Genomic DNA, 20,818 nt, shown 5'->3' with positions numbered 1-20,818 from the left:
AACACGTGCTCTGTAGAAGGCAGTGAGAGCTGTCTAGATCTGTTTTCCTCCCTCCTGACCTCAATGAAAAGTTAGGGCTTCTTCTCCCACCTTTGGAACACTCTTCGGTTGCTTCCACCCATCTTCCCTTTCAGAGGTTTCTTTTGCTTTGTTTTTGCCTAATGAAGCCTTCTCATGTTTCAGGAGATCACTGTTACTTACTTTTGAGTGTTTTCCAAACAGCTGTCACTCTCATGCCAAGAATCAAATGTAAGCAAAAGCTCATCTTTTACAACTGCATTTAACATAGGATGAGACACCTTTGGTTGCCTAGGAGGCTGCTCCTCAGACTTTCTCAGCAATTTTTTCTTACAGAGAGCTGTTCCTAAACTGCATTCTGTTTCCCTCTTTCCCTTTCCTGCTGCAGAGTACCGCCCCCTACCCCGCAATTTGCCCTTATAAATAAGCAAGTTCTCTGCAGAGAATACATGTTTTTTACACACATAGACACACAGCCCAAGTTGCCACATATATATTACTACCTTACAAACACATCTAGACAGCCAGTCATCTAAGTTCCTCTAGGTCATAACAGCCAGATAGATGGCCCTATTATACCTTTTGTCCCACTTTTTGCCTCTCGGACTTTGTTCTTCAAAATTGAGTTAGCTATTCTAGGTCTTCTGTTTCTCCATATAAACTTTAGAATCAGTTTGTTCATCTCTACCAAATAACTTGCTGGGATTTTGATTGGGACTGCATTGAATCTATAGAACTGGCAAGAACTGACATCTGGATAATATTGAGTCTTCCTTTCCTTGAATATGGAATATCTCTCCATTTATTTGGTTTTTCTTTGGTATCGTTCATCAGAGTTTTGTCGTTTTCCTCATATATATCTTATACATATTCTGTTAGATTTATATCTAAGTAATTTGGGGAGGTGCTAATGTAAATGGGAATGAGTTTTTAATTTCAAATTCCACTTGTTCATTACTGGTATACAGGAGAACAATGAACTTTAGTATATTAACCTTATATCCTGCTATCTTGCTATAATCACTTATTGGTTCCAGTTTGTCAACCATTTTGGATTTTCTACATAGACAACCATGTCAGCTGTGAACAAAGACAGTTTGATATCTTCTTTCCCAGTCTTTATACCTCTTATTTCCTTTTTGTGCCTCATTACACTAGCTCGGACTTCCCAGACACTTGTTTTTACCCGTTACCACTACCACTTGTTTCTCTGGAAATTAGAGCTGATTCTGTCCATTTCTCAAACACTCCATGTGCACTGATATCTGGGAACACACGCTTTAATCAAGGTGTTTTTTGTACATTGGTTTGTCTCCTCCATTAACCACTAAAGTCTTTGGCCTCATTCATTAAGCCTAATTCTGTTGTGCCCTCACAGTTTACTCTCAAAATCAAAGCCACGTCAATTTAAAATGACTTGGGATTCTTATTTGGATTTTGATGTACTCTTTTTAAGGTTCTATTTTACATTTTATGCCTTTAGAGGGGAAAAAAATTGGCCAAGAAAATGGAGCCATCTTAAGTAAAAGGAACAGAAGTATTCTTAGAGCCTGTGGTCAAGCCTGGAAAGTGTTGGGGTGTTTTTTTTTGAGCGGTGTGTGTGTGTGTGAGGGTAGTTTATTTTACTAGTGGATGTCAGCTTTAGTTCACTGAAATTCCTCTAAAGACAGACTCCTGAAGCCACCAATTAACAATTGAGTAGCTTAATAGTGATTCTTGTTATCCTTAGAGAATAACTGTTGTAGCAAGACTGCGGTGTATTAGGGGGTGCCTGTGGTTAGTTTGCTGATACACTATTAATGAGTCAGTTCACTTATAGAGTAACCCTCCTCATCAGTTGGATGCTGTTCAATAACTCTTACTGTCTTGCCTGAAAAAGTCAATAAGGACAAAATGCATATTTTATTGATTTTCCTCTAAGGAATCATTCTTAAAAAATTAATTTTCCAAGTATGTTTATTCCAGGTCTTTGAACAGTGTTTCTCAGTTTCTCAACATAAAAGTCTTTTGGCCGCTCCCTAAAGCTTTTGATATAACTCTGGGAAGGGGCTTTCCCAAACTATTTAGAGAGCTAGTACCTTCTATGTGGCCCTGAACACCAAGAAGATACTGTAAACCTTTGCTGTTTTGTAGTCTGTTACCACAAAAAAAAAAAAGCAGGTAATGGCTTTTTAATATTTGTTTTCCAAACATAAATATGTATATTATAATGGATATGCTTTTTCAGTCCACTCATTTCCCCCTCTCTTCCTAGAGTTTCTTACATACCCTTCCCACTTGCCTAGGATCCAGCCAGTTCACCATTTAATAAGCTTAGCTCTACACTTCCTATTCCTGTTGAGGTTGTTTCTACCTTTAAATCACCATAAACTATGCTCCAATAAGTATTCCTTTACATATGTCCACAGGTCACAGGATCAGCCTCTCGTATACAGTAGTTTTCTTCAGTCAAAGGTATATCAGTATCAGTTCAGATCTGCTAGACCTTCCAACCACACAGACTCTAAAGACGAGCTTGAGAATTCTATTCTTGCATCACTCCAGTCAAGGGGAAAGCTTACCTTATACCCCATAATGTTGCCCTTGTCTTTTAGACATAACCATGTTTAAATCAAAAGACAAAAGCGTAGTTCACTAATCAAAAATATATAATGATCCTAAGGCTATGTTTTTCAAATTGCAAGTCCAGACCCATGAGGAAGTCATGAAATCATTTTAGAGAGTCACTATCAGGATTGTTTTAATGAACTAGGTTAGAGAGGATAGAAAATATAGGGAGAATCATGTGTAGTAAAATTAGGATTGTTTCATAAAATTTGGGTCAGTTATAGATCTATGAACATGTGTTTATGTGTGTATAGGATCACATCATAAACTACATTTCTTTTTTTTTTTTTTTTTTTTTTGTGGTACACGGGCCTCTCACTGTTGTGGCCTCTCCCGTTGCGGAGCACAGGCTCCGGACACGCAGGCTCAGCAGCCATGGCTCACAGGTCCAGCTGCTCCACGGCATGTGGGATCTTCCCGGACCTGGACACGAACCCGTGTCCCCTGCATCAGCAGCAGACTCTCAACCACTGCGCCACCAGGGAAGCCCAATAAACTACATTTCTTACTATGGGTCACAGTCAAAAAAATGTGAAAAATATACCTCAGAAGGTTTCTGAGGAAAACACTGTGACCTTGGAAATAGTAACTGATCTTGAGGAAGGTTTGCAGTGAAGGGCTGGGTGTTAGTTTTGCATTCTCTTTCTTGGTGTGGTGTGCCTGTTCCTCTCGCTGTAAGTTGGGGGCTTTCAAAGCCAGTGTGCATGAGGCATGTGGGCAGTGTCTGCTGCAGACTACAGGCCCAGCCTCTCGCTTCAAGAAATTCCTAGGTGAATAGTCTAAAAAATGTTTACACATACACACAGACTCCTTCCCTGCCCCATGGCTGGATACCCCATGACTAGATGCTGCAATTAGGTCCGTGGATGTTTAAAAGAATTTGAAAACAAACATGATCATTCCAGATGTTTATGACAGAAAGGGAACTCAGTGACTCTCTGTTCCAATACTCATTGATAGACAAGGAAACTGAACCCAGAGCAATAAAAGCTGTGTTTTCTGAGTCACAGAATGTTATATGTAAAACTAAAAGAAGCCACTATGTTGCCAACCCTGGGAAGTATATAATTAATTTGCAATGTAGGTAAATTAGAAAGTACAGATTACTAAAAAGATGAAAAACATATATACATTGTATTCTTTCAAAAATGAGATTATGAGAAAATTTATATGACTTTGGGTTTGGTAGTGACTTTTTAGATACACCAACAAAAGCACAATCCATGAAAAAATAAATAAATAAATAAGTTAGACTTCGTTAAAATTAAAAGTATTTGCTCTCCAGAAGACACTGTTAACAGAATGAAAATACAGGTCACAGTTGGAGAAAATCTTTGCAAAACACATATTCTGGTAAAGGACTGGTATCCAAAATACACAAAGAACTCTTAAAACTCAACAATAAGAAAATGAACAACCCAGGCTTCCCTGGTGGTGCAGTGGTTGAGAATCCGCCTGCCAATGCAGGGGACACTTCCCTGGTCTGGGACGATCCCACATGCCGCGGAGCAACTAAGCCGGTGTGCCACGACTGCTAAGCCTGTGCTCTAGAGCCCACAAGCCACAACTACTGAGCCTGCATGCTGCAACTACTGAAGCCCATGCACCTGGAGCCCGTGCTCTGCAACAAGAGAAGCCACCACAGTGAGGCCTGCGCACTGCAACAAGGAGTGGCCCCTGCTCACTGCAACTAGAGAAAGCCCACATGCAGCAACAAAGACCCACTACAGCCAAAAATAAATAAATTTAAAAAAGAAAATGAACAACCCAATTTTAAAACAGGCAAGACCTGAACACCTCACCAAAGAAGATATACAGATGGCAAGTAAGCATATCAAAAAATGTTCAATATCATATGTCATTAGAGAACTGAAAATTAAAACAGCTGTAAGATACCACTATAAACCTATTAGAATATCCAAATTCCAGAACACTGACAACACCAAATGCTGGTGAGGATGTAGAGCAACAGGAACTCTCATTCATTGCTGGTAGGAATGCAAAATGGTACTGCCAGTTTGGAAGACAGTTTGGTGGTTTCCTGCAAAACTAAACATACTCTTACTATATGATCCAGTAATTGTGTTTCTTGCTATTTACCCAAATTAATTGAAAACTTACGTGCATACAAAAACCTACACACAAATATTTATAACAGCTTTACAACACAAACTTAGAAGCAACCAATATATCCTTCAATAGGTGAATGGCTAATCAAACTGTGGTAAATCTATACAATGAAATATTACTCAGCCTTAAAAAGAAATGAGCTATCAAGCCATTTAAGGCGTGAAGGAAATACATATCGCTAAGTGAAAGAAGCAAAATGAAAAGGCTACATACTATGATTACAACTATATAATGTCTGGAAAAGGCAAAACTATGGAGACAATAAAAATATCAGTGGTCAACAAACAAAAATTCAAAAATGGGCAATGGACTTGAATAGACAATTCTCCAAAGAAGATATGCAAATAGATATTAAGCACATGAAAAGATGCTCAACATCATTAGTCATTACAGAAATGCAAATCCAAACCACAATGAGATACCATTCCAAATCCATGATGATGGCTACTATCAAAAAAAAAACAAAAACAGAAAATAACTGTTGGTGAGGATGTGGAAAATCTGGAACCCCTGTGTACTGCAGGTGGGAATGTAAAATAGTGCAGCTGCTGTGGAAAATAATTTGGCAGCAGTTCCACTGAAAGTTAAACATAGAATTACCATATGACCCAGCAATTCCACTCCTAGGCATATACCTAAAGGAACTGAAAACGGGCTCAGACACCTGGTCACCAAAGTTCAACAGCAGCATTTTTTGCAACAGCCAAAAGGTGGAACCAACACAAGTGTCCATCAATGGATAAACAGATAAACAAAATGCAATATATACATACAATAGACTATTATTTAGCCTAAAAAGTAACTGAATTCTGATACTTGCTACAACATGGATGAACCCTGAATGCACTATGCTAAGCAAAATAAGCTAGACACAGAAGGGCAAATATTAACAAATGGGACCTCATTAAACTCAAAAGTTTTTGCACAGCAAAAGAAACCATAAACAAAACGAAAAGACAACCCACAGAATGGGGGAAAATATTTGCGAATGATACGACCAACAAGGGATTAATCTCCAAAATTTACAAACAGCTCATGCAGCTCAATAGCAAAAAAACAAACAACCCAATCAAAAAATGGGTAGAAGACCTCAACAGTCATTTCTCCAAAGAAGATATACAGATGGCCAAGAGGCACATGAAAAGATGCTCAACATCGCTAATTATTAGAGAAATGCAAATCAAAACTATGAGATACCACCTCATACCAGTCAAAATGGCCATCATCAAAAAGTCTACAAACAATAAATGCTGGAGCGGCTGTAGAGAAAAAGGGAACCCTCCTACACTGTTGGTAGAAATGTAAATTGGTATAGTCACTATGCAGAACAGTATGGAGGTTCTTTAAGAGACTAAAAATAGAGCTACCATATCATCCAGCAATCCTACTCCTGGGCATATATACGGAGAAAAACAAGATTTGAAAGGATACATGCACCCCAGTGTTCACTGCAGTGCTGTTTACAATAGCCAAGACATGGAAGCAAACTAAATATCCATCGACAGATGAAGGGATACAGAAGATGTGGTACATATTGGGCTGGCCAAAAAGTTCGTTCAGGTTTTTCTGTAACACCATACGGAAAAACCCAAATGAACTTTTTGGCCAATCCAATACATACAATGGAATATTACTCAGCCATTGAAAAGAATGAAACAATGCCGTTTGCAGCAACATGGACGGAGCTGGAGATTATCATACTAAGTGAAGTAAGTCAGTGAAAAACAAATATCACATGATATCGCTTATATGTGGAATCTTAAAAATTACACAAATGAACGTATTTACAAAACAGAAACAGACTCACAGACTTAGAAAACAAATTTATGGTTACCGGGGTGGGGGAAGGGATAGATTGGGAGTTTGGGATTGACAGGTACATACTGCTATATTTAAAACAGATAACCAACAAGGACCTACTGCATAGCACAGGGAACTCCGGTCAATACTCTGTAATAACCTAAATGGGAGAAGAATTTGAAAAATAATAGATACATGTATAACTGAATCACTTTGTTGTACACCTGAAACTAACACAACATTGTTAACTATACTCCAATATAAAATAAAAATTAAAAAGAAAAAGATCAGTGGTTGCCAGGGCTTTGGGGGAAGGGAGAAAGGGATGAATAGGTGGAACAAAGGGGATTTTTAGGGCAATGAAACTCTTCTGATACCGTAATGGTGGATATATGTCATAAAACCCATGTATAACACAAATAGTGAACCCTAACATAAGCTATGGATGTTAGTTAATAATAATTTATCAGTATTGTCTTATCAGTTTTTGTTTGTTTTTTTTTTTTTGCGGTACGCGGGCCTCTCACTGCTGTGGCCCCTCCCGCCGCAGAGCACAGGCTCCGGACGCGCAGGCTCAGCGGCCATGGCTCACGGGCCCAGCCGCTCCGCGGCACGTGGGATCCTCCCGGACGGGGGCACGAACCCGCGTCCTCCGCATCGGTAGGCGGACCCCCAACCCCTGCGCCACCAGGGAAGCCCTTGTCTTATCAGTTTTAACAAATGTACCACACTAAATGCACGATGTTAGTAATAGGGAAAACTGTGTACGTGACCAAGGATGAGGAAGTATATGGGAACTCTGTACATGCTGCCTAATATTTCTGCAAACCTAAAACCGCTCTCTAAAAGTCTATTAATATTTTTTACATTAGGTGCGGACAAATACCGTTTGATTCCACTCATACAAGGTACCTAGAATAGTCAAATTCATAGTGTCAGAAAGTACATTGGTAGCTGCCAGGGGCTGGGGGTGTGGAGGTGGGGAGTGGGAATGGGGAGTTAGTGTTTAATGGGGATAGAGTTTCAGTTTAGGAAGGTGAAAAATTCAGGAAATGGATGATGGTGAGAGTTGCATAACAATGTCAATGTACTTAGTGCCACTGAACTGTACAGTTAAATATGGTTAAAGTAGTATGTTTTACATTATGTGACTTTTACCACAGTAAAAAAAATTTTTTAAGTCTGTTAATATTTTTTATATGAGACTATAACATGGATATTTTTGTAACTTGCTTTTTTCCACTACTATGTTCATATATTATTAACATATTTCCAGGGATTCAGCCTGGACAGGGTGGCGATGGGAAAGTTAGTCAAGGATAGAGATGAGGCTGTGGAAGGAGGATGATTCAGAGAATGTGGGAATTTAGGGGCAGGGGATGTTTTATTCAAAAGACCCACAGAGGAGAGGGACTAGAATTTGAGTGGACCAACAGACTAACTAAGCCCTTGAGTCTGAGCGTCTCCAGCAAGCTGGGAATTCGAGCAGGGCAGGGAATTTCAGTTCATGCTCAGGGAGTCCCAGTCCCCGGCTGGCATGACAGGATTGAGCAAGTCACTCTTGAGCTCAGCAACAACCTTCCTGCTAGGGTGGAGTGAGCAGGTACAAAAGACAAGCAATCTTGATGGTCAGTTGTCTGAAATTTCCGTAACAGGACTCTGCTGAGGCACGTGGGAGTCTGTGAGGGACCATGGGAAGGCTGGTCCACTTAAGCCAGGATGTGTGCACATTAACCTTGGCTTCCCACCTGACGCTGCTGTGACCCTTCTGAGTCACATTCCTTCGCCTGGGCATCCTCCTGCATGGCTCTCAGCCCAACTCCCACCAGGCAGGGAGGATGTGCCTGTCACAAGACTTCCTCTGATCTTTGGGGATGTTTTAGGAAAACACCGAAGAGTGTGGTTCAGTCGGCCTGGGCCCTCTGTCCCTCACCCTGGGGGCCACAATAGGGGTTGGGCCCCCAACCCTTAGGCACAGAATCACTATTCAGGGACTTCCCTGGTGGCGTAGTAGTTAAGAATCCGCCCGCCAATGCAGGGGACACAGGTTCAAGCCCTGGTCCAGGAAGATCCCACATGACATGGAGCAACTAAGCCCATGCACCACAACTACTGGGCTTACGTGCCTAGAGCCCGTGCCCTGCAACAAGAGAAGCCAGCACAACGAGAAGCCTGTGCACCGCAACGAAGAGTAGCCCCCACTTGACGCAACTAGAGAAAGCCCGTATGCAGCAACGAAGACCCAACGCAGCCAAAATAAATAAATAAACAGAAATTGTTAAAAAAAAAAAAAAAAAAAGAATCACCATTCAGAGGAGGGACACATTCATGCTTCTTCCCATCTGGCTTTTCTGCATCCTGCTAGCAGTGGATACACTTTGCTAAGTGTTGAGTCCTATCAGAGGAAGAGATTCCTGCCCCTGCCTCCTGGTTTGATGGTATGTTGAGCCATCCTGGATTTCCTTAGGAAACAGTGAGGCGGGGGCATCCCACAGTCCCCCATACCACACCATGAGGAAGCCACAGCACTTCCTGCCCTTACTCTCTCCTCCGTGGTAGGTCAGATGGTGGGAATGCAGAGGAGAGGTGCCACCTTCTGAGAGGAATGAAGTGTCCAAAACAGAGTTCCCTCCCATCCACTCAGGGCAGCCTCTTTGTCTTTCTGCGTCCCAGTCTCTCCTCCCACCCCCAAACATGCCTGGTGTCTGAACACTAGGATGCCACACCTGACCCCTTTCTGTGTCCCTAGTCCCATCCTCTTCCTCATGTTCTGTGCATCTAGAGTTTCTCTGTGATCTCTCTTGCTGATCCAGTGTTCCAAGGGCACATTCAACCACCCTTTTATACCCACACGGGCCCTCAGTTGGCCACCAACTCCTAGGCCCTAATAGAAACTTGCCATGGTAACTTCCAGAATCTACCTCTACTTCTGCCTCCAGCTTTGGTTCTCCATACTACTCCTTCCACCCCACAGCCATGGTACCTTCCCAGATCCTCACTTACCCTTTTGAGTCTTTGCCCAAATTCTGTTACATGTGAGCAAAACCCTTCTTCTCCCAATACACAAAGTCTTACCTCATTAATGCTTCCTTCTTTCTACTAACCACCAGCAAAGTGTCTGTGCTTTTTCCAAGGCCATCTCATGAACTTGGACATTCACTCCCATCCCCTCACCTCTACACCACTACATGGCTCCAGCAGTTCTCCCTGCATCATCAGTTTACCCCTCCTCGACTGCATCATTTCTGTCAACATCCAACATCTTATGTCTCTCATCTTTAAAAAAAAAAAAAAAAACCCTCTCTGGGTTCCACTTCCTCCTACAGCTCTAGCCCCATTTTTCTGCACCTCTGTGGAATAAACCTCCTTTGAAGGAATTGATTACACTTGCTATCACCACACTTGCTATCACCAATTGCTCTCCTCTCATTCTCTCTTGAATCCACTCCACTTCACCTCCATCACACACGAGTCTGTTCTTCTCAAGGCCATGAGTGATCTCTGTGCTGCTAAATCTAGTGGTCAACTCCACATCCTCATCTTACTTGGCCAATTCACAACTTTTCATGCAATTGATCATTTTCTCCTTGCAATATGCCAGTATGCCACACTTTTCTGGATTTCCTCCTTCCTCCCTGGCTCCTGCTTTTCAGTCTCCTCTGCTTACTTGTTCCTCTTTTTCTTCCCAATTTCTTAACGTTGGAATGTCCCAGAGCCAAGTCCTTAGATCTCTCCTTCACTGATACTCATTCCTTTAGTAACCTTATCTGGTCCCACAATTATACATCCATCTCTCCATCTCTTTCTCTCTCTCTCCAGCCAGGACGCTCCCTGAGCACTATAAGGCTTCTGTGTTGAGAACAGACTGTTGGAGATATGGTCTCAGGAAGAAGCAGGAGATTGTGAAACTGTTGTAGTATTAGTAGCAGCAGAGGAGGTAAGACAAGGTCATTTTCTGAATTTTGAAGGTAGAGACAACAGGATTTACTAATAGACCAGAAGCAGATTGTTAGAAGCAAAAGTCATGGCTGACACCAATATTTCTGGTCTGAACAACTGGCAAGAGAAAGGTGCCATTAACTGATGTGGGAGCAGGTTTGGTATGTGTGATTGGGTGGTGGTGGTGGTCTGGGGAATCAGTTCACTTTTGAAACAAATACTGGACATCCGAGTATATACACTTTTGATTAGACAATTTGGGCATATGAGACTGTCTACCCCATAAGATAATGATCTGCATGGAGGCAAGGCCTGTGTCTAGGTGACTGTTGTGTCTGGCATAGTTCCTGGCACACAGTAAGTACTCAAACATTTTAACTGTTGAATGCAAGATGCCTCTCGAAGTCATTTTTATTGTGACTCTTTGGAGACATTATCATCAACTGATTTTCATTCTAGGAGGCATTTATTCCATGCAGCTGAAAGGCAGTGGGGGGTCAAACAGGTAACAGGGCTACAGCAAGCTCCCAGATGGGTTACCCCTTAAAATCTAATCAATAACAACAGGGTGCAGAGAGGGGAGATTCTATCAATTGCTTCTGACATCTCTCATATTAGCTATGTGCCTTTGATAAACACAAAGCACCTCTTCAAGAATGAAGCACTGTTAACACTCCTCTAAAAACCTTCCCTCCGGATTGTGGGAATATATAAAAGTTATCAATGAATTGTGCCTGTGGGCCAAAAGTGCACTGGATTCTTGGCTGCTACTTCTTGTACTACATCATGCACACTTTGCTCCTCTGGGGCCCAAAGACAACTCGGGAAGCCGTGACAGAAGTCAAGCCTGATCTTTACCTCCAATGCATCTTAGACGAGGGTCTTCCTTCTCTGCTCAAGTCCCTTTATCCACAGTCCAGGGTGGAGCTGAAAGAGTTGTGTGGAATGCTGGCCCATTTGTAAAATGGGTTTAAGCTCCCATACCATATGGGAAGTACAATCTACCTCCTCTACTCTCTCCGTCACATATCACATTAAAAACAAAGAGGCACAAACAGGTGGTTCTTTGCTTAGAGGTACACAGTATATTTGGAGAGAGCCCTGCCTCACCTGCATATTAATGGAAATGATGACGACAGCCTTCTTCAGGAGGATGCAGAAGTTTGGGAACCTATGAACTCCTTTTTCCTGGACTGGGTATTCTCCTTGTATAGACAGGTGCCTTCTGCTGAGGTGAGAGTTGAGACATGGGATGGATTTTCTGGCTGAGTGGCACAAGTCAGCTGAGGACAGTGCTTGGAGCTGTTGCAGGAAAGGCGCAGGAACCAGGATTGGCTGGACTGAAGGGAGTGTCGCTGGAACTCATTGTCTAGGCACTGGAGGACATCAAAGAAGGCCACGTCTTCCTCCTCCTTCTCTGACTGAGCTCCCTTCACAGGGCATTTGGTGGGAGGTGGTCTCTTCTCAACATTTTCTGTCTTGGTTTTGGCCACCTTCTCATCCTTAGAGAGGAGAATGGATTCCTTATGCCCTTGACCTTTCACCTTGGGGTTAATCCAGTGTGTAAAATGCTTCATCTTATTTCCCAGTCCAGCTTCTGCAGCTTCTGTAAGGGTAGGGCTCTTGTGAATATGTGCTGTCTTTACCAGACCCTGCTCTTGGCCCTACAAAGTGCGGCCCTACAAATTTTGGCCCTGCAAAGCTTGGATCTGAAAAATGTGGCTCCTTTAAATGTTGGACTTGCAAAATGTGGGCCAGCAAGTTGGTCCTGTAAGATCTGGCCCTTTAAGCCCTGAACACTCCAGATCTGACATTCTCAGGAATCCTTGTTCGGGTGAGGTCATTCAACTTGCCCTAACAGCCTTATAGACTATTCTTATCTGGTCCTTTTGTCCCAAGGAATCCTGGAGGATGCTCTAGGAACTCAAGGTAAAGGGAGAAGCTGGTGAAGGTACTGACAGGGGGCACTAAGCTGACAGGATGGAGATGGTGGCTCTAAAGATCCAGACAGATCCTTGCTAGTCCCTACTCACTCAACACAACCATCCTGGCCAAACTAAAATTTTACCTGAGAAAGATCCTGGAGATACATTTGGGAAGTCAGGGGCTCTGGGGGTTCTACTTAGAAGTGTCCCTACTGGAACCTTGGCAGGGTAGATGTTCTCTCTGGTTGGAGAGAGCCTCGGCACTGCACCCCCTTCTCTGTGATTCTCTGATGCTTTGAGTTTCCCTGGGTCCTCTGTTCTCCCTGCTGGTGCAGGGAGTTATTCTCACCTTTGCAGAGGCCTGGGGCTCAGGGATCTTCCAGGCAGGGGTTGTTCACACTGGCCTCCAGCTGAACACAAGCACCTGGGCCTCTGTTATGTCCCCACTGGGCTGTGAGATCCTGGAGGCCCATGGGAAGAACCATTAGGACTGCTCTGGAACTAGCTCGCTTTTGGTTCTGCTGCACTGCACAGGATTTATACACTGCTGCTTACATGAGATTGAGCCAGAGACTCTGTTGGGCCCCCAACAGGCCCAGGCACCATCTTTGTGATTGGAGATTGGCTAGTGATTGCCAGAGCCATGGCCTTGGAGAGTGCCACAGTACAAAGGGCCCACAGTTCTGACAGGAAGGCCAAAACTTGTCTCCAGTTTCTCAAAGGCTCCCTGGGAGGGCACCTGGGTAGGTGCTAATCAAGGTGATCAGTAACAGCGTCTGGTGAGGCTTACTGCTGCCGGTTAAGGCCTGTTGGTATTCAGGGTGTCACTTCCTAGTCCATGTAGGGACTGATGGCTGCCTCTATGTCTTAAGGGCTTACTTTCCAGGGTGCAAGGGAGCCGATTTGCTGCCAGGGCCCCTGGAATTCTGCAGACCCAGTGATTTGAGTCCCAACCGCTGCAGATGTGGGCAGGGACAATCCCCTAGCAGATCCTCATATTTTTAGCCAATATGGCTCTACAACATCACCATGGCCTGGGAAGCAACTGTGGGCTGGCACTACTGGCCACAGTAGATCAGAAGAGGCCACTATCCCCTCTGGCCTCTGGGTCTGCAGGCTAGGGGACACTCACCCTGGTCAGTGTGCTGCACTGGCGCAGGGGCTGCTGGTCAGCAGGGGATAGAAGCAACTGGATGGACTGCTGGATCTTCTGGGGCAGACCCCAGCAATAGTAAATCAAACAGCCAAATCAACCACTTCTGAAGGTGGAACTCCACCAGCTCAGGGCATGCTCCAGGAAAATACTACCTTGCTCTTGAGGACTGAAATGGGCTTCCCCAAACAGGTAGGCCCCTAAGTCTCAGGAGCCAGGCTTCAGCATGTCTCAGGGCTTATGCTGTATGGTTCTATGCATCTACAGAGATCTCTGGGCAACAGCTGGCAAGCCCCACAGAAGCTGGAGCTGCCTTTGAAGTGAAGGTGCCACTGCAAGGCTTCACACTTGGCCAGAGTCAGAAATGGGACATTGACATAGGCTTGTTGATAGAAAGATGAAGAAGCCCAAATTCAGGTATGTGGGAAGAAGGTGGGTCTAACTGAGGTACGAGGAAATTTTAGACAGTTTGGAGATTAACAAATCATTGAAGAAAAAGAAACCAGGCTCCACTTTTGTGGCAAGATGTCTAGGGGTGGACCAGGGACTCAATGTGCATAAAAGAGGAACCATAGAAAGGTAGCTGTGTTCTGCTGCAGACAGGACACTGAGGCCTCAGCATGACCCCCAAGCAATGGACAGAGACCACTTATAAACTAAAAGATGATAGAGGGTAGAGCCAGAGTCACAGAGTTTGGGATTTGTTTGCAGTGACATCTGCACTGGATCCATAGCGTATCCTTGAAAAACAGAAAGTTTGGGTGGACTTGCTTACCTCCCATGAACCCCAGGTCAGGGAGATAAAAGCCCATCTTTTCAACAAAGGCCTTAGAGGTAGCATTCATGATGAAAGAAATGGTAGTGTTTTCCCCCAGGCTTGGAAAATTTGGGGGCCGTGTGACATAAGTTGCCACAGGAATCTTCCACAGATCTTGGGAGCCCTCAGGTGTAGAAATGCATGCATTTATATACACATACTTAAAGATACATCAGGGATTTGGGGACACAGGAACATGAGATGAAGGGAATGAAAGGTCATGGGGTATTTTAGGTTTGTGAGCTTTGGGTTCAGGGAAAGAAAGGGAATCAGATATTCAAGGGCTGCTGGCCTTATTTCTCTGGAACACATTCAGAGTTGCTCTTCTTCTTGTCTTGCTGGTTCACAGGAATCCTAGGCTCTTCAAGGCTTGAAGAAGACAGAGCTCCCATGTCCCAGGGTACCTCTGGCCCTTGACATTCCTGCCTTAGCTGCTGGTCGTCCGCCCAGTATTCGTGGATGCTGACTGCACTGGCAGACTTGGTGGCTGACTTAGTGGCTGACCTGGCAACTACCTGGGTTAAGGATTTCTGACTTGTTAGTTGTGACACTATGCGGGTTGCTGATGGAAGCGAAAGCTCTTTGGAGTGCAGGGAATCCTGACTCTGCTCAAAAGAGAGGCTAGACGTGGACAAAACCTCTAGGCAAGAGAAGCCCTGCGATGTCCCCAAAGAAGTAGTGGTGGTCAGGGTGTTCTCACCCGATAGCAACTGCTGAATCTCCAGAGCCACAGCGTTGCAGGTTTGGCAGCAGGGATCTGCACACAGCAGCCGCCGCACACTCCCCTCCTGAGGAAGCCAGCCCTGGCTGGGAAGGGAAACATGGCAACCATTTGTTACTGATGGAATGACATCTGCCTCTTTTCAAGGGTGTGGCCTGGAGATTGGCCTGTAAGCTCTGCGTTCTACCCCCAGGTTGTTTTGCCACAGCTATTCTCTAGAAACATTCAGCAGGTTAGGGCTAGCTAACCTGGGCAAAGTCTCAGACAACTGAAAGGAACGCAGGGCCTTGAGAGCCTGGGAGGTGGGTGAGTTCTCTGCTGACCTGTGCTGAGTAGCTGAACTAGGAGAAGGCAACCAGGCAGATGGGGGAGCCAATGGTTAGCTGATGGCGCAGCACCAGGAACATCACCAGATAGAACCTGGAGTCAGCCTCGTTTGGGGCTACGGAGGTCCTTGTGGGAACTCTGCATTCTGGGGATTACAGGGCATACACAACATCTCTTGGAAGACAATCCCTATTCTCTAGAGATCTCAAGAGGGGGACAATATGACAAGCTCCTGCCTGAGGGCTGTCCCAGGAACTGGCCTCCCTGAAGACAAAACCAGAGGAGGTACATCAGCAGGGTCCAGGGGTCTGCCCTTGAAAGGGTCTAGCTGTAAAGAGAATATGAAAATGATGACTGATTTATGCACTTAATTAATTATCTATCCTCCTAACTTGTCTTGTGGTTGAGTGAAAACCCATGTAGTTTTAAATCCTGCACTAGTCAAATCCTGAATTCCAGGACCTTTGTGAGCCTAGCCCAGAGCAGAACTGCAGGACTCCTGTCTCCTGAGGCGTCTGATCCCACCCTCTCCTCTGGGAACCCCCAACCAGTGTCCAGGCTCCACTGTGTCTGGCTACGTCCCAGCCATTATGCTCCTCCCCAACCCTGCCACAGGCCAAGCGGAGAAATGATCACAGGCCAGGCTGGGAGTTGGGAGACTGCAAAGAGCAAGAGATCACCTTCTCATGACAGAGAGCAGCTCCCACGGCTTCTCAGCTTCTTCCCGGGAAAGTCTCCTAGCTGAGAAACCAGGAGACAGTGTTACATGGAACGGGAGAGGATTCAGGGACATCCTACAGGAAGCTGGAGACCTTTGAATGACAGGAGACGGCAAACCCCAATAGCCAGTGCTCTGAGGCACGTCTGACTACAACTTAACCAGGTATGACCTGCTCTCCTGGACCTAATCTCCTTTGACCTTCACAACCACACTGTGAGTGAGACAGCATCATCATGCCCATTTTATGGATAACAAGACTGAGAGCTGAATTGACATCCACTGGGTCATAAAACTAGTAAATGACACAGTTAAGGACAGAGCCCTTACTTCCTCACTCCCCTACTTCCTCTTCACTCCCAGGGGTAAGGTGGAGAATTCTGGAACATTCGCAGGCTCTGATTTCCCACCCAAAAAAGTCTTCCGGGAGAATCTGTCAACTTGGGGAATTGGGCCTTCAGTGGTTAGAGCACCTGGTGCCTGGCACCAGGGGTCATTGAGGGACAGGGCTCATGGGAGCCTCACCCACAGTGGAGAGAAGTCAGAGCAGAGACTGGAACGTTACCTCTTTTTTTTTTTTTTTTTAACATCTTTATTGGGGTATAATTGCTTTACAATGGTGTGTTAGTTTCTGCTTTATAACAAAGTGAATCAGTTATACATATACATATGTTCCCATATCTCTTCCCTCTTGCGTCTCCCTCCCTCCCACCCTCCCTATCCCACTCCTCCAGGCTGTCACAAAGCACCGAGCCAATATCCCTGTGCCATGTGGCTGCTTCCCACTAGCTATCTATCTTACTACGTTTGTTAGTGTGTATATGTCCATGACTCTCTCTCGCCCCGTCACAGCTCACCCTTCCCCCTCCCCATAACCTCAAGTCCGTTCTCTAGGAGGTCTGCGTCTTTATTCCTGCCTTACCCCTAGGTTCTTCATGACCTCTTGATGTTTTATCTTTAGCCCTTTGTTTGACTCTCCGGTGATGCTTAAAGGCAAAAGACAGTGTGAAGCTGGGGTGCTCTCTTCTTTTCATGTCTAAACTGAGACAAAACCTGCAAATATTTCCCAAGGTTTTTCTGTGTTCCAATTTTACACATTCTCCTACCTTTCTTTTTCCTACTCTACCTTTTTCACACCATCATTTCCTTTCTCTTATTTCTGATTCATTTTTAGGCTCTTCATACTCCATACCTCCACCCTCATTCCCTGAACAAGTTCTGTAGAGAGATCAGGATAAGACAAGAGAAAGGGAGGAACGGTGGTACAGTAGCCAAAGGACCTTAGCCATCCAAGGCCCTAAATGTCCACCAACCAGAGGAATCACCCAAATATGAAGCTGTTCTGGGATCCAGTGAGGAAACTTATTCCATTAAAAAAAAAAAATAGGGGTAAGGTGTTAAGGGTAACAAGAGACAGTGAGGGGATAAAACCTTGTTCAAGGCTTAATTGGTTCAGTTGTGGTCATAGTGTTTCCCTACCCAGCAGCAGCTCCTGTTAGGTCCCAATCTTAAATCTTGGTGATTCTTTCTCACTTGCCAAATAATTAATGGGATAATGATGATGAAACCGTAAGTGTAAAGAGGATATGCAACATCCCACAGAATAAAGGCAGGCCTCAACATAATCTAAACCTCACTAGCCATCCCCCTTTCTAGGCTTCCTAGGCTTTCAGGGTCTTAGAACCTAATGCCTCCAAATTCTAGACCTATCGTCTCTGCCTCACAGAGCACAGAACCAGACCAGTAGACTGCATCAAAAAGCCCTCCTGTTTCCCGTCATGCATAGCATCACAGACCTTTATTTGTCTAGGAGAAACTCATGTGACACAGTGCAGAGCCTGAGCCGAAAGGTGCCAAGTCACAGGAAGCAAATACTCTTTCATGCTCTATTCTCTATATCCTGTTGGCTCAGCCTTCTTCTTTCAGATAATAGTCTGGCATCTATCCCCAGATAACTGAGTGTTTATGTACACTGCATGCCCTAAAACAGAGACAGTGGCTACTGTCTCTCTTCCTCCTACTACAAAGGAACTCCATGAACTATATCACCTGTACTGGGAAGATAACTAGAAAACACACAAGAGGACAGTGCACACATTGTCTTGTTAAGTCTTGGGCAGTGAAGGTTTTGATGCCACAGGCAATAGGTAGTCAGTATCAAGAGGTTCAGGAAAAGAACAGTGATTAATGTGACAAGGAAAGGACATAGCTTCTGTTCTTTTAAATAACTTACTGAAGAGTTAAAGAAGGAGTCCTCCCAGTCTCATTCCCTAAGCTGGACAGTGTCAAAGGCACAAAAACATTTGAGTTATGTTACCTGCCTGCTCTCAAGACACTTAAAAACCTAGTTTCAAAGACAAGATTAATTCACAATCAAGAACCCACCTTATTAAGAGTTGAATCAAGAACCAGCCTTACTAGGAGTTGGGAAAGAGAGGTGTAGGGAGTTATTTAATGGGTACAAAGCTTCTGTATGGAATGATGAAAAAGTTCTGAAAATGGATGGTGGTGATGGCTGCACAGCACTGTGAATGTCCTTAATGTCAGGGACAAGTACTCTTAAAAGTGGTTAAAATAGTAAAGTTTATATTGAGTATATTTTACCACAATTTTAAAAACAAAAGGCCAAGAAAACCCAATTGTTAGCATGAGGGGTTTTTTTGCTACCTATAAGGAGGAATATTCTGAAAATAATTTGGCAAAATAATGGATGAGTGAATGTTTTTCCTAAATGTCCTTTTTTACAGAACAAAATAAATATAAAATAGATCCTTACATTTAAGATAATTTAAGAAGAGTCTCACCGTGAAGATGGGATGAATTTGAGCCATTTCAACATCTTTCCTGAACTTGTAAATTCCATAATACAGGAATGAGAAGACTTTTCCAACTAAAGAGCACTGAATGACAGGTTAACAATAATCAGTGAAAAAGCATCTTGCATCAGCTTTTTAGCAGTAGATCAAGATACGTACAAAGTGGCTTGAATCTTTTATTACTGGTGTTATTCCTACCAAACCAAGCTCCGGCTTCCTGCAGCTGCTGCCGGCCTCTATGCTGCTGCAAAGGTTCTCAGTCTCCCATTAATCTGACCCAGTATGGCACTGCATGGTACTTGGGGTCCTCCTTCCCTGGACTATGAATGTAGGTAATTAATAAACTTCATTCAGTCTTATAGGTCCAGTGTCAGATGTTGCTCGTTCGGCCATCCCCAGAACCCCAGGGTTACCAATGGGATGAAGAGGAGGTGCATAGGACACCATATCTCCTACACAACCAGCTCCTGCTTCCTGCAGCTACTGCTGCAACACTGCTTAGTCTCCCATTAGCCTGACCTCTTGGCCCCAGACAAAATCACCAAATTTGGCAACACTGGCACCAGCTCCAACGAGTATACTATTTACTTAACAGATAATCCACAGCCACTGTCATCCCACTAAACTGTTAAAACCATATGCTACAAACTGCTCTATAGCAACTTATCCACCCTTGCTCCTCTGTCTCAGAGCCGAGGTAGAGTCAAATGACAATCTTATGCCTTTCTGCAGAGTAGACTTTTAGTCCTGCTTTATTTATTGATTTGGTACCCACTGACAGAGGGTGCTTGTGTGGATAGGACAGTGGGATCAGCGTCTTCCTAAACAAGGGCACATTCATGTAATGAACACACTATCGTTTTTCTTTTTTTAATGGATCATTTCTTTTTTCTTTAATTTATTTATTTAATCCATTTATTTTTGGCTGCGTTGGGTCTTCGTTGCAGTGAGCAGGCCCCTCATTGCGGTGGCTTCTCTTGTTGCAGAGCACGGGCTCTAGACGCGCGGGCTTCAGTAGTTGTGGCATGCGGGCTCAGTAGTTGTGGCTCGTGGGCTCTAGAGCACAGTCTCAGTAGCTGTTGCACACGGGCTTAGTTGCTCCGTGGCATGTGGGATCTTCCCGGACCAGGGATCGAACCTGTGTCCCCTGCATTGGCAGGCGGATTCTTAACCACTACGCCACCAGGGAAGTCCACACACTGTCTTTTTTTTTTTTTAAAACATCTTTATTGGAGTATAAGTGCTTTACAATGGTGTGTTAGTTTCTGCTGTATAACAAAGTGAATCAGCTATACGTATACATATATCCCCATATCCCCTCCCTCTTGCATCTCCCTCCCACCCTCCTTATCCCTCCCCTCTAGGTGGACACAAAGCACCGAGCTGATCTCCCTGTGCTATGCGGCTGCTTCCCACTAGCTACTTTACATTTGGTAGTGTATATATATGTCCATGCTGCTCTCTCACTTCGTCCCAGCTTACCCTTCCCTCTCCGTCCCAGCTTACCCTTCCCTCTCCCTGTGTCCTCAAGTCCATTCTCTATGTCTGCATCTTTATTCCTGTCCTGCCCCTAGGTTCTTCAGAACCAGTTTTTTTTTGTTTTTAGATTCCATATATATGTGTTAGCATACGGTATTTGTTTTTCTCTTTCTGACTTTCTTCACTCTGTATGATAGTCTCTAGGTCCATCCACCTCACTACAAATAACTCAATTTAGTTTCTTTTTATGGATGAGTAATATTCCATTGTATATATGTGCCACATCTTCTTTATCCATTCATCTGTCGATGGACACTTTAGGTTGCTTCCATGTCCTGGCTATTGTAAATAGTGCTGCAGTGAACATT

The 20,818-nt window shown here is 44.2% G+C and overlaps 1 protein-coding gene across 1 annotated transcript; it reads right to left on the bottom strand.

The window, feature by feature from the left end:
• Positions 1–14,682: 14,682 nt before the first annotated feature.
• On the bottom strand, positions 14,683–17,778 carry SPATA31F3 (SPATA31 subfamily F member 3; the record flags this gene model as incomplete). Its single annotated transcript, XM_082842336.1, has 2 exons — positions 14,683–15,196; positions 17,630–17,778. The coding sequence occupies 2 exons, from the start codon at positions 17,776–17,778 to the stop codon at positions 14,683–14,685; spliced, it is 663 nt and encodes a 220-aa protein (XP_082698462.1).
• Positions 17,779–20,818: the final 3,040 nt, after the last annotated feature.

The sequence above is a fragment of the Leucopleurus acutus genome (assembly GCF_964270905.1).
Source record: "Leucopleurus acutus genome assembly, chromosome: 7".
Classification (NCBI taxonomy): domain Eukaryota; kingdom Metazoa; phylum Chordata; class Mammalia; order Artiodactyla; family Delphinidae; genus Leucopleurus; species Leucopleurus acutus.
Note: the sequence above shows the minus strand (reverse complement) of the source record. Positions and strands in the feature narration are given on the sequence as shown.